Raw genomic sequence first — 15,014 nt, forward strand, 5'->3', positions numbered from 1 at the left:
AGTGTGGACACGTGCACAAATAGACTGTTTTGGTGTGTCTTCAAGAGCTTTCTTTTTGGTGCTATCTCACACTGTGCCTATTAACTCAAGGTGACTATTCGTCATTTGAAATCGAGAATGAAACCAAGGGTCTACTGAATTTACTATAATTATAATTTGCATATTTTAATAAAAAAATTCAAGTTGTAAAGGTAATGAAGAAAAAACAAACAGTTGACACAGTTAACATCAACAACTTGCCATTGTTGTTTGTAAAACGTATTTTATAAATTAATTATCAAGTTTTAGATAAAAAGTTTTTTGGTTTAGGTTGTATGGTTTATAATTAGAAAGTAGACAAATTACTATTTTTGAGATGTAACTAATAAAAATATTTGGAAAATTGTGACTTAAATTTAAATTAATATGCTAATAGGTTCAATAAGACAAATTAGTTCCTGTAGACAAATTAGTGGCTTATCTGTATATATAATGAGTATTATAATTTAAATGTAGGAACCAGTATAAAGACATTAGATAAAGTACCATGAATAATCACTGAGGCTTGAAATATTACTGCGAATTGTTATTGGTTTAAAAATAATGTTATTGTTGTTTATAAAACATAAAAAATAATTTACTTTGTAAAAATGTTATATAATATGGCTATCAATTGAAACAAGGGTAAATTCGTAAAACGGAACAATCCAAACAACTCAAACGAGATATTGGTTTTTATTTTATAGATTTTAATAATTTATAATTTATAATACGAAACAATACATCAAAACATAATTACAAAAACGAATTAGTTAAAACAATGTATATTTAAATAATTGGTTTACTCTTTGGTTTTTATAAAACTCTATTTGATTTCTGCTCAGCTAGTCGTTATTTTATGCTGGGAATATTTAAATTCTTATTTTTTATTGAATAAACATAATTGATTATCAAAAACAATATGTTTTATTGTTATAATTATATAGAAATGCACAGTAATATAAACTCGAATAATTAAGATCGAATAAACGTTTCGATTTCGAAATTATTAAAACAACACAAATTGCAATACAATAAATATAAATATAATACAAAAACGTGTTATGAACATATCATATTGATAAATTTATAAAAATAAATATATTTGATGATAAAAAACGGTTAACGAGCGTGTATTTGTCGGGTATAATTATTTAATCACGCTTGTTTTAAAAAATAAATAATTTGTTGAAATGAAAGAATTAAGTTGTTTGGGGTTCTGGTGTATTAACCCTTTTAAAATAATGATAATTTATAATAAAATTTGCCATAATTAATCGACTAGTTTAATTATATGATAATAATTATTAAAAAAATAGTTTCACATTTAAAAAAATAAATTATAATTTATTGTTGTTTTATTATAAATTTTTGCTATTGATATGTTGATGTTAATTAAAAATACACGTTAATTAACAATTTCACTTGTTTGTTGTTTATTAAATTTTAATTATATTTATACTATAATAATAGTTCATTGTTTGATTTATTTGATGTGAATTGTGATTGTATTTCCACATCATTCTACAATCAAAATAGCCAGTGGTCATACAACCAAAATGTCAAGTATTTACTGAACGATTTCGATATTACAGATGTTGTTATGAAATAGATAATTATATTGTTTATTCGTTTTGTTTTTAAACCATTTTTTGTGTCACGGTGTGACGGGTTAGATTCTTTTTCTAAATTTTTTTACTTAAAATAATCAACGACTTTCATAAAACATAAACAAGACATTGAGTAATGATTTTTCGAATAAAAAATCATTGTGAAAGCAACTAATGAATACAATTTATTCATCAGAATAAAATTATATTGTTAAGTGATTATTTGGTTATTAAAATTATGAGAACGATTTTTTATTGGTAATTTTTAATCTTCATCAAAAATACGATATTAAGCAAAACTTTATTGTTAAAATGTGTTCATATTTTGTCAGAGATATCAACTGTTCAATTAAATTATATTTCATAAATTGATGTAACGAATAAATCAATATCATTTATTGGTACATTTATTCACATTTTAAAAATATCAAAACAAATTTTTACTTGATAAAATAATTTTTGGATATGTGAAACTATAATTTAGAATTTGTTTTTTTGTAATAACAAAAAATTAAAAACGTTTTGTTTTTCAATTAGAAAAGGAAAAAACAAAACCCTCATAAAAAGTATATAAAAACACCATTTTTTCCTTTTAGCACAATCTGTTGACTTAGCCTCAAAAGATTTTGTAGAACAAAATTGTCGTTTTTCGTTTTAACAGCCTCAAATAACAAAAAAATTTAACCCAAAATGTTTTAAAACCCTTAATAACATTATTTTTGGACAATAACAATTCGCAGTAATATTTCACGCAGCAGTGATTTTTCACGGTACTCTATTTGCATTTTTAATTTCAAAATCATTTTCATCACCAAAAAGAAAAAATGCCGATTTTTTCATCTTTTTTTACAAACCTCCAAAAAACATTATTCTCTTACCACAAAAATTTAAAATTTGATGGTAAAAAAAGTAAAAAGGAATAACTTTGAAAATAAAAGGTATTATCTTGTTTTTTAAAGCTGAGATTATTTTTAGCAAGTCTCAACTTAAAAACAAAAAACGAATAAATACAATTCGATAAATTGTAAAAAAAACGATTTCGTTTTTTTTCTTTGACTTCGGATATAAAACCTTTTATTTTGTCGTTGTAGACTTTGTTTAGCAATGAAGTTCTAAATGTGGTGGTTCCACATAGCCTCACTTTGGGGTCAAGGAGCTTGATCAACTCGACCAAGAATGGATTTGTTACCTGTCGCCAAGAAATATTTCCAGTAATGAAAAATTTTAACAAAAGTGTGTTGAGCTCGACACTTTTTGGAGAGTATTTTTTAATACTTCAAAATCGTCTATGTCATTCTCATCAATGTTTTTGGGGTGAAGTGAATAAAGGCGGGTTCTCATAGAAGACGTTGTTCCTTGAAAATTGAGGTATTTATGACAAAATTTGCACTTTATTTTTCCCATACAATTTAAACATCTCGCGTTAAAATTGCGATGTTCTTAACACTTCTTACAATCTTTTTTAAAATACTTCCAAACAAAGGAAACTTCTTTTTTGAATTCTTGCATGTTATTTTTATTGATTTTTTAAATACAAGTTTTGTTTTGGGGATTAATATAATTTTAACACTTAACTGGCCAAAACCAAAATTTTTATATGATTAATAACAAAGAGAAAAATGCCTTCTTTAAAAAAGTTTTTAATAAAGATCAAAAACCCCTTTTTGGCCGAAAAACCAAAAAATGGACCAAAACTCAGTCAAAAAACAAAAAAATGAAGACTCAATTACCTAAGATTTGTTTTTGAGGTTAAAAATAGCAACACATATTTTTCATAACCACAAAACTTGACACTATCTCACGGAGTATTAAAGTATAACACACATCAATCATATCTTGTCACTCAAATAATAACGTACATTGTCTCGATAAAAAATAACCACTATAACGATCAGGTAACAACCGATGTTAACGCTGATCAATTGTTAACTAATTTTTGTGTTTCAAACATACAATCATATAATTAATTGTAATGTAATAGTGTTTTGGTTTATGAAATAAATGATTGAATACAGAAAACTATTCAATATGTCAATAAAGATAAAATGGACAACGTTTCAATAAATGAAACGTTGTCCATTTGACAAAATTTCACATGAAATGAGTTTAAAAATTTGGGGATTAGGAAAACGGTGAAACACCAGTAAAAATTGTGAAACAATGTTTTGGGAGTGTTTCGAATTGTTTCTTGAAATATACCAGTTTTAATGGTCTAAAAATGCCCGGACAACGTTTTCAGACTGACTGTATTTGTTAATTTAGATAATAAAACAAATAACAACTAATAATTAATTAATAATTATTTTTTTCGATGATTATCTTTAGACTTTTCAATGCACTTTTTCTTATAACATCTTTTACAGAAAACACGACTGTGTCTATCACCAAAAGGAAGTCCACATTCTTCACATATTCTCTTGGTTTTTTTATCCTCTTTTTTGCAAAACTGACATATTTTTCTAATTTCCTTTTTCGTGTTTTTTTCTTTTGTTTTTTCGGTTTTTCTTACTGGGGTTTTAACAACTTCGTCCCACCATTCAAGCAATCCACAAGAAACAAAAATTTGTCTTTTTTCATCGCTTTTTTTTCATCCCGTGTAATAACTGTCTTTTTATGTAACTTTTACACAATTGTTCGGCCAATTTTATCAAAAAATCAAAATGACTCATTTTTTGTTTTTCGAACATGGAATATGAATTTGTACAACAAGAATCAACAATATTTTGTAAAATAACCATATTATATCTTCTGGTTTTCATTTTACAAGAATACACCTGACACAATTGGTCAAAAATATCAACTGGTGTTTTGGTAAAGTTGTAAACAATGTTAAGAGCAGATTTACCAATTGTCTCGTCAATAATCAAGATTTTAACTGTATTTGAAACAATAATTACTGTTTTGCTCCGTTTTGGATTGAAAATAGTTAAAAGAATATTATCTTTTGAATAAAAGCGGATATTTTGTGGATTTTTAGCTTTTTCTTCTTCCATTTCTTTCTTTTCGGTTTCGATTTCCATTTTTTCCGTCATAATTGTTGTTTTTTCTTCCTAAAGTTGAATAGCCGGTTCTTTAAATTTTTCCCGTTTTGTACGGTTATTTGGAGCTGGTTCTCCAATTTTTACTATTTTTTCATACAATTTGTCAAATTTTTTATCATTTTCTTCCAACTTTTTTTCATTCTTTTTTTCTTTTTTAGAATATTTTTTCTTTTTCACACCTAGAATTGTTCTTTGCTTCTATTGGTATATTTTGGCTTCTTTTATTCATCGTGCCAATATACCCAATGTTTTGGCTCTCCAAAGCCTCAATTACTTTCAAACTGGTGAAGTAATTATCACTTTGTAACAAATATTTTTTGTCTGGTAAATTTTCTACCAATTTTAAAACAATTGACTCCCCGTGACTCAGCCCGTTTTTTTGCTCTTTTTTTACCTCATAAATTGTCATTCCACAACAATATTTTTTATCGTAAAGACAAATACAATAAAATTTTAACCCGTGTTTGGTTGGTTTGGCAGGACAATATTGTATTCCTGAACATCTGCCTTTGAAACCAAACATTCTTTCATCAATACAAATTAGAGAACCGGGATTACCAGCAACTCTAATATTTCGAAAAAAAACATCAAAAATTTCTTTTGCCGCTGCGAAATTTGTTTCTTCTCTTTTTTCTTCTCTTTTATTTTATCATCGCAACGAAAACATCTAAACAATTCTTTAAACCTGTTTCTTTCCATTGCTATTCTTAAAAATAAAATCCCGAATTTTTGACTCCAAAGTCTGTCAGTATTGCCTTTACGTTGAAGGGCCCCAATATAGATCATAATTCCAAGAAAACAATCTATTTCTTCATAATTTGTTTGGCGCCAATTCCCTTCTAATAGCTCCAAACCCTTGTAATTTGTACCATCAACTATTAATTTAGTCATTTCAAAGGAAAACAATTTTCTAAAACAGTCAAGTGGAGTTTCAAATATTTCGAAAAAAGTAGTCTTTGAAAAATTTTCTTCGTTACAATAATTTTTAAATGAAAAATTCCCGATTCTGGGTTCTATTTTTTCCCATCCATTTTCAAATGATTTATTTTCGTTTTCAGGTAAATCTTCTTTTTCTATAAAAATTTGAATGTTATTTTCATCTTTGTCACAAAATTCAGGATCATTTCCTTTTTCATTTTCATCGTCACTTGAAAAATAATTATCATCAAAAGTATCATCGAATTGCATGTTTTCTCTGAAAAAAATAACAAAGGCAAAAAAAAACAAATTTGGTTATAAATTATTCAAAAATTGAGTTTTTTTGATTTTAGGCTATTTGAGTGTTAATTAAATAAACGTTTAATTTATTTATTTTTTAATTAGTTTTTTAGTTGACACTAATTGTTTTTGCCATCTGTTAAAAGGTTTTAGTTTTTTTTGAAAAAAAAGTTAAGTGTTGATTTAAATAATCAAGTTCTTTATAGTTTCAATTGTTCAAATTTGACAAAACCGTTATTTCTTTTTTATCTTTTAAATATTTTGAATTTTTGGTTCGAAGAAGGAATTTCTGTTTTTTTCATTGTGAATTGTGTACACGTTTCAGAAAACAAAAGAATTTTGTCTTTTTTTACTATTTTCAGTAAATATAAGAAATTTGAGCAATATCAACTTTGTTATCACCACAAAAGATTCTTTCTACCACTTTAGGATTTTTTACTCTTGCGATTGCGCACCCTAATCATTTTATGTTGGTTTGAATGATTTTATTTTTAATTGAAAAAAACATTATGAATGAGGAAATAAAAATTATTTTAAATGAGATTTATTCTAAATACATATAAAAACATATAAATTCCATTAACATACATGGAAAACGAGTTGTCTGCACTCTCAGAAATTTGCACAAACACAGCAAAGTTGGTGTCAGACCTCCACAAATCTAAAAAGGAATACAACTTTGTTGACGACAAGTCACTTGACATTGCACAACGCATTGAAAATGCAGAAGGACACTTCGACAGACTCGATGCTATATTTGATAGAAAGAAAATCATTACAGCATCACTCAACACAATTGTTACTACTTTGGAAAACACATCAAACAAAATTAAAAGTGAGTTGGCTCTATATTCAACACAGAGCGACAACGAAAAGTTGTATGAGATATTCAATGTCAGAATAGCACTTTATGAGGAGAAGTGTAAAATTGATACAAAACAATTTGAAGACAAAGACCAAATCAACAAAATTGAACAAATTAAAAACACCAAAGTTGATCAAATTATGAAATCGGAGAAATTCATCAATTCAAAGAAACAACACGACGACGATGTTGAAAATGAAAAACGCGAACACATCACACTCGAAGAAAAAGCTGGTCTTGAGAAATTGACGGGGTACAAAATTGAAAGTGTAGTATTTAACCCAGACAAAGACGACTGGTCAATAGGCACATCTGTGTTTGATGAAAAAGTCATGAACACGTGCAATTTGTGCTTTTTGATAGAAGACACAAATCACAACAAGTTTGGTGGCGTGTTTACTGGATATATCAATGATGTTAACAATTGGCTCAGCGGTGGCAGTTCTTACATCTTTTCACTTGTGAGAAATGGCACTTTGAATCCAAGAAAATTTGGTAAAAGTGGAAATAACACCAATAATGAATTTTATATTTATTATAAAGACAGTATACATCTCTTTGGATTTGGTGGTGGTCATGATATAGGTGTGTTAAAGAAAGGTCAAAATGGAAGTTATTGCGGCCAAGCCACTTACACCGCCAAACAGAACGAGTTAACTGATAATCGCAAATTTACACCAAAGAGTGTTGTTGTCTTCCAACTTAACTGACTTTTTTGTCACTTTTTGTTTTCATTTAAACTGTGCAACACGTTAACTACAAAATGCAATTTTTGTAATTTGTAATATCACCACAACTTGAATTAGTGTTCACAATTTTTAACAAAATTAGTCCTTTTTGAAGGGTTGTATAGATGGAAAGAAAAAAACAGAGAAGTTTTATCCTTCAAATCGAACACTGGAACGAACACTTTATTAGGACATTTTGGATGTTTCAATTAAATAATTTATTCTTTTCGCCCATCAATTGTTCTATCTGTGTATTATAATAATGCAACTTTTTTAATGGTAATAATTTAAATATTTGCTTTGAAAATAAAAATGATAAAAGGAAGTTATAATTATTAAAAAAATACATTTTCTATAAAACAAAGTATTTTTATATAACTAATAACATAAATAAAACTTGTGTAGTGGCAAAATGAAATTTAAAAAATTACACACAAAAAAGTGTGTTGTTCAAATTTATCAAATTTTATTTATTTACATTTATCTTAATATCATTAACTTGATTTTACAAAATTTGATCCATGTACTCAGTTTGTTTATTGATTATGTTTACATTAACATACGGAGTATTTTGTCGTTAATCATCTAAAAACATCTCAAACATTACAAAAAATAGATAAATTGTTAAAATAAATAATATAATTTAATGAAGTGCTACTTAATAGATTTACAATATATATATATATAAACTAGAATTCAAAAATCGATAGTGTATTTATTTTATTTTTTGGTAATATGTCGGGTTTTTTCTTACTATACTTTTATCCTCTTTTTTGGACCTAACAAAAATTTGAGGAAAAAGTGGCTTAAATTTACACATAAAAAATAAAAATACACCTTTTTTCAAACAAAAGTTGCTCAAATTTACAAAAGAAATAATCTTGAGTTGTTTCAAATAAAAAAATATCATAAATGCATTTCATTTAAACCCAATTCATGTTATTTTAGATTTGAAACAATTCAATTAAAAATTTGTCAAAAACAAACTATTTTAATGAAATAAAAAACATTTACATAAATAAACAATATTGACTTTTGTAAAACTTATTTTTTTAATTTCAACAAAAATCACATTGAAAACAAATTAATATTAATTAATTGCAATATTTAAACTTATAATCTTTAAAATGATTACATGTCTGTTATCAATAAAACAGATAAGCTCATTGTTAATTTATTAAGAGAAGGGAAATCATTTTCTTTTATTACCAAAACACTTCATGTATCACCAAACAGAGTTTCTTATAACAAAAAGAAAATTGAAAACAATGAAGAGTTAATTTCAAAAACTATAGGCAGACCTTCAATTATGACACAACAAAAAAATAATAACTTTGATCAAAAAAAACTTCTATTAATCCAGAATCAACGTGTTGTGATTTGGCTAAATGTATAAATGTATCAAAATCAACAATTCAAAGATACAGAAAAATAAACGGGTTTAAATATGGCAAACTAAAGAAATCTCCATTTTTAACAAAAGTTAACATTAATAAAAGATTAAATTTTTGCAAAAAGGCGGTACTAAAGAAAAATTATAAAAAATGGAAAGAGGCTATTATAAGTGATGAGTCGAGATTTGGATTGTTTTCTGATAATGGAAATTGTTGGTATCACAAAAGCAGGAAAATGAGATATAACAGAATAAATTCATTTAATATTGGAAATCAAACTTTACTTATTAAAAAGAACAATAAGATTTTTAAATCAATGTTTTTAACACTTCCAAAACACAACGATTCATTGATGGTTTGGGGAGCAATCGGAAATAGTTACAAATCACAATTGTTACTATGTGACAACAGACTTAATGCAATTGGCTATCAACACATGCTTGAAAGTAATAAAGTGTTTGATGATATTAGACGAAAACGCAACAAACAAATAGTCTATTTCCAACAAGATGGTGCCAAGCCATACACAGGAAAAACGACATTGAATTTTTTGGAGAACAATAAAGTGAGATTGACTGGGTGGCCTCCTTCAAGTCCGGATTTATCACCAATTGAAAACGTTTGGTCGATACTTGAAAATAGAATTAGAAAAAAGAAAAAATATTTTAAAAACAAAAAGAGTTTGTTTAGAGTGCTGAAGAAAGAATGGGAATCGATACCAATGGATACAATTAACAATTTAATGCAATCGATGGAAAAAAGATTTTCTCTTTGTATTCAAGAAAAAGGTAAATTCATTGGCCAGCTTCTTTAAAAAAGTTGCTCGAGAAAAAAAGTGTTATTACATAAATTGTATCTTATTTTTACGTGTTTTTAATTAAGATTTTCAACAATTAATGGTTTTAATTTTTGAAAAAAGTTGATATTGAAATATAAATAGATTCCGTAGTTTTCCCAAAACATTATGATAAAAATAGACCAAAATATTTTGGGGTACTATCGACTTTTGGGAAACAGTTTATATATATATATATATTAGTATATTATTTTGTACGTAATTTTCTTAAATCGATTACTTACATCCAAAAACAGAAATTCAAGAATAAAACATTATTTTTGATGTATTTTAAATTAAGGAACTCAATATAACACATTAATATTGAAAATAGTTTAAAGATTAATTATTTAATAAAAATAATAATTTTTATTATAATAACATTAAGGAAATGCTTTCTACTATATGTTCTTCGTTGGTAATTAAATCAGACAACATTACCTACCAACCCAAAGACTTGCTTGGTCGCACAAAATTCAGTTCAGTATATAAAGCGTTTTTAAACAGTCAACAAGTCGCTTTAAAAATCTATTCTTCTGAGTTATCTCGTGATGAAGTCAACATTTGTATAACAGAGATTTCTTTTATTCGAAGTGTCCACCATCCCAATGTTCTCTCTGTTATTGGTGTCTGTGACATCAATAACAGTTTTGGTATTGTTTCTGAGTTATGTGGTTGTAACTTAGACAATTTCATATATGGTGTTGACCTTTCTCTAGAGATGCAAAATATTGACTGGAGTCTCACAGGAAAAGCGAACATCTTCCTTCAACTCTGCAAAGGGATCCAATGGGTCCACAACAACTTTAACGCCTCGCACAACAATTTAAAGCCGAAAAATGTTTTAGTGACGCCTTCTGGTGTTGTTAAAATTTGTGACTTCATTTCTGATGAAAAAATTTCAAAAAAACTCTCAGAAGATAGTAATGAGACTTTATTGTACTGTGCCCCCGAATTATTAGAACTCAATTCGAAGTCCCGAGGCAAGGAAGTCGATATCTATGCACTTGGTGTGATCTTTTGGGAGATGTTATATGAGATGAAACCTTTCAATGAGTTTTATAATGAAGAGGAAATGTCGAGAAAAACTTTTAAATCAATGGTGACTAAAAACATAGCTTATTTGACACTTCCAAACACTTTTATAGAAAGGAAACGCAATGTCGAAAAGGTAAAAGAAAAGTATGGAAAGTACTTACAACAGATTCCTATTGAAGCAGAAGCCATAGTTGAGGCTGCGACCAGTAAGGCTTCAAGAAGATGTGACATCAATTCCCTCATAGAAATGACGAATGACTTTATTGTACAACTCCAAATGAAAGTCAAAAGCGCTTTTGTGTTTTGGAAGAACAATTTCTCAATAAAAGGAAAAGAAGTTGAACAGGTTATCACTTCAGAAATGCTGGTGGCAGCTTTACAGAAGACTTTTGATATTCCAAAAATCGACAAGTCACTAGTGGAAATGAATTTGGGGGAGTCGGGACAAGTCACTTTAAATCGCTTTGTCTTCTTAATGTCCGTCTTCGGGAAATTTTACAAGAAAAAAGAAGTTTTGATGAGAATGTATGACGCTATGCAAGCGCAGTGGTTCTATCCAAATTACACAAGAGACGAAGCGTATTCAAAAATAGAGGGGCTGGTCGATGGAACGTTTTTAATACGACTTTCTAAGTCAGACCCAGTGTATCCAATTACTTTAACTAAAAGATTTAATGGAAAAACTACAAACATTAGAATTGAATGTAAACAAGAAGGAAGTGATGAAATTAAGTACACTCTCAAAACTAAACAAAAGACTATTGAAAAGAATTCGCTGGTTGCTCTTGTGGACCAATTAAATTTTGACGGCTCAGTAACAACACCATGCCCAAAGGAAAAAATCGATACAATTTATTGAGGCGCTTTTTTTTATTTATTAACACTGAAAATTATAAATTTTATATTGTTTTTATTAAAATAAATAATAATAATTATTATTATTAATTATAATAATATTTTTATTATAATAAATACTATATTTTTAATATATTTATTAATAATATTAACTAATATAATAATAATTATTTCTTAATTTGTTATAGTAGTTTAATGTAGTTTTTTTTATATTAGTGATCTTTAAAGTAGCAATTTAAATATTTAGTAAAAATACTATTTAAATTATAATTTTTTATATTAAAAGAATTAAAAAAATAAACCATTCAAATTTAATATTATTATAATAATAAAACTAAACAAAAAAAATATATCTTCTAAAATCATTTTCAAGAATATAAATTTACAATTATAATAACATTTATTATAACAAATAATTAATATTAATACATTTTTGAAACTATCTTGAATAGCGTATAATTAATTATAATTATTAATTATAATATAAATAAAAAAGTGGGCGACTTTTAAAAAGACTAAAAAAGTCATTCACTTATTCGGAATAATGGAAATCACCCAACAGTTGTTGCAATATTATATCATTTAATAAATTTGATATTTTATTAATATTTGACTGTTGAATATCATTGTATCACATGAAAAAAAAAACATAAACTTCACTCGTGAATATATAAAAAATAAAAAAATTTGTTAAAAATACCAAAAGAACTTTTTAACACAAAAATGGTGAAATTAGAAAAGGTATATTTGATGAACGTCATTCTATTTTTAGATTCGTTAAAAACGTTCCAAAAATTTGTTTTAATATCTAAAGATTGTGTTACGGCTTTCACTATGCTCCGCAAAAACCCCAATTACTCATTAGAGACACTTTCAACTGAATTAAAATATTTTACTTACACTAAACATGAGACTCTTTGTTCGACATATTTAATAGGACTTCCTTATTTCCAGATAGCAAGTGTTTTAGATATAACAGTTACTGTCTCTGAATATTTTACATTAGTGAAACAACAAGAAATAGTATTGAAAATACGTAAGTTGACTTTAATACAAGACATTTCAATACTTCCTCTCATGCCAAATAAAAAGAACATATTTGACATCACACTATTCCCTAATATTCAACACATCACTTTTAATATATTACCATACGTTAACACTTACAACGATGATACAAATGTCATCAATTTTTATAATTTTAGACAACTGGAGACAAGTAAAGTCCTTACAATTCACTTTTATTGTTATTCCCCGTCTCGTTTTGAGTTTGACCAAAGTGCTGCTAACACCGGAGACGTCGCGCTGAGACTTTTAAACTTAAATTCTGAATTATTTGTGAAATGCAAAAACACCACTTTTTACTTTGTGACGGACACACCAGTAAACATCCGTAAGCTCCCAAATGATGCGGAGAATATTATTATAGCGTCAAGTGTGTTTACCGACATCCCCGGAGTCATCAATTTATACGACTGTGTGAAACGACCAACTCATATGGCACAAATCGAACAGAACTTTTTAAAGTACTATTTGATGGAACTTATTATTAAAAAAATCAATTTTCCAAGTTTTGCAAATTTTGAGAAAATCACAACGCTCACAGCTCTCACATTTTTTAAAGCAGATAAAGACGTGAAATTAATTCTGCCAGAAACACTGAGAAGACTCGAAGTGTCTATTGTCAGAAAATACTCAATAGAAGCAAATTTGAAGAACGTCACTTTTTTGAAAGTCAATGGAATTCTTAAAAGTGAGTTGGGAGATGGATTGGAAATGCTTTCTACAACAAATAAAGTCGATTGGATGAAGTGCACGAAATTAAGAGAAATTAATTTGGAAAATGTCGAATGCAATGGAGAAATTGTGTTGCCAGAAAGTACCACTAAACTTAGTATTGACGAACAACAAAATAAAGTTGTGGATGTCAGAAATTCTAAATTAAAAGTGTTGGAATTGAAACAAACAAAATTTGAAAGGGTTTTTGCACCAAAGTCGTTAATAAAAATTTATACCGACTTTGAAATTGAAGAAGTGTGCGGATTTCATGGAGAACTCGTTGTGAAATATAAAAATAATACTACATGTAATACATATACGAAAAATTGGTGTAAAATTGCATGAATTTATATTGAAAGATTATTTGTTTTGATTAGAATGTACAAATAACAATTTTTATTAAAAAATTTAAATAACTTTGAACTGATTTCAACCAATTTAACAGGTAAACAATATGAATTCAATTATGACTTACCTTACAAATAAATTCTTTTGAAATTAAAAATCCCGGGTTTGCATAGCTGAGGAGAATTATTTTCCAAAACCCTTTTTCTTGTCTACAAAGATTTCAACCAATTTAACATATAAAATTTATAAGAAATTTTTTTATTTAAAAAAATTTATATTTTGGTGATAAAAAGTACAGTCAAAAACGTCTATTTGTCGTAAATCCAACAGAAAAATGTCTCTATTTGTATTAAATTAGCAAATTTTGTAGAAATATCTTATTATCAATGGAATTAATTTTTTATTAAAAAACAATTTTTAATTCAACAAAATTTAAAGATTAATAGCAGGGCTGCAAACCGGATTCAACTGGTGGCTAGCCCGTGTTATTTTTTAAATATTTTCAGCCAGAATTTGTGTTTGGAACTATTATTATTAATTCGTTGAATAAATTAATTAGGATTTGTCAGCCAGTAGTGATAAAAAAATGGCTAGCCACAAAATCGTCCAAACTATACACATTCTAAAATGATGGTAAAAAAGAAAACCATTCAAATAATGAGGAATAGAAAGTATAGTTTCTTGTAGTTTTGAAAAGCCATAACAAATCTCCATGTTTTTTTAATAGTTTTAAAACATAGTAAATTAAATTAATGGTGATAGTTTGTTGTTTGTGTCAAACAAAAAATACATAAGTAAATTATAGTAATAAATGATTATTTATTCAGAAAAGAAACACACAGAAAACAAAAAGACAGAAAACAATTTGTTATACCATTAAATATTTATGTTTTTAAAAATGTTTATTTCTGTAAAATTGTAATGCATCACAATTATCTTTATTTTGAATAATTTTTATAACATAAATATGAACATTTAATTGTTTGATATGTTGTGTTTCTATTATATAACAATAATTTATTTTTTTACAAAATAATAATCATTAAGAAGCATTCGAAGTGTTTTTAATTTAATATTCAACAAAACGATGTACTATTGATAAAAGCAAGTGGATTGTTATTTGACATGTACTCAAAATACATATTTAAATAATTTATCTGGATATAACATGTTTTGAATTTTAAATAAAAAATTTAAATATTTAAAATATTCACCATTAACAATTTGTTTTGAATTATACCCATATAATATATTATTATAACAATATACACCCCAATTCAATGAC

The 15,014-nt window shown here is 26.8% G+C and overlaps 2 protein-coding genes across 2 annotated transcripts; both read left to right on the forward strand.

The window, feature by feature from the left end:
• Nucleotides 1-10,100: 10,100 nt before the first annotated feature.
• Nucleotides 10,101-11,606, forward strand: EIN_077930 (cell division protein kinase, putative; the record flags this gene model as incomplete). The annotated part of the gene is made up of 1 exon (XM_004182886.1): nucleotides 10,101-11,606. The coding sequence occupies one exon, from the start codon at nucleotides 10,101-10,103 to the stop codon at nucleotides 11,604-11,606; it is 1,506 nt and encodes a 501-aa protein (XP_004182934.1).
• A 719-nt stretch (nucleotides 11,607-12,325) lies between these two features.
• Nucleotides 12,326-13,726, forward strand: EIN_077940 (hypothetical protein; the record flags this gene model as incomplete). Its single annotated transcript, XM_004182887.1, has 1 exon — nucleotides 12,326-13,726. The coding sequence occupies one exon, from the start codon at nucleotides 12,326-12,328 to the stop codon at nucleotides 13,724-13,726; it is 1,401 nt and encodes a 466-aa protein (XP_004182935.1).
• Nucleotides 13,727-15,014: the final 1,288 nt, after the last annotated feature.

The sequence above is a fragment of the Entamoeba invadens genome, assembly GCF_000330505.1.
Source record: "Entamoeba invadens IP1 unplaced genomic scaffold scaff_1105074725877, whole genome shotgun sequence".
NCBI lineage: Eukaryota > Evosea > Mastigamoebida > Endamoebidae > Entamoeba > Entamoeba invadens.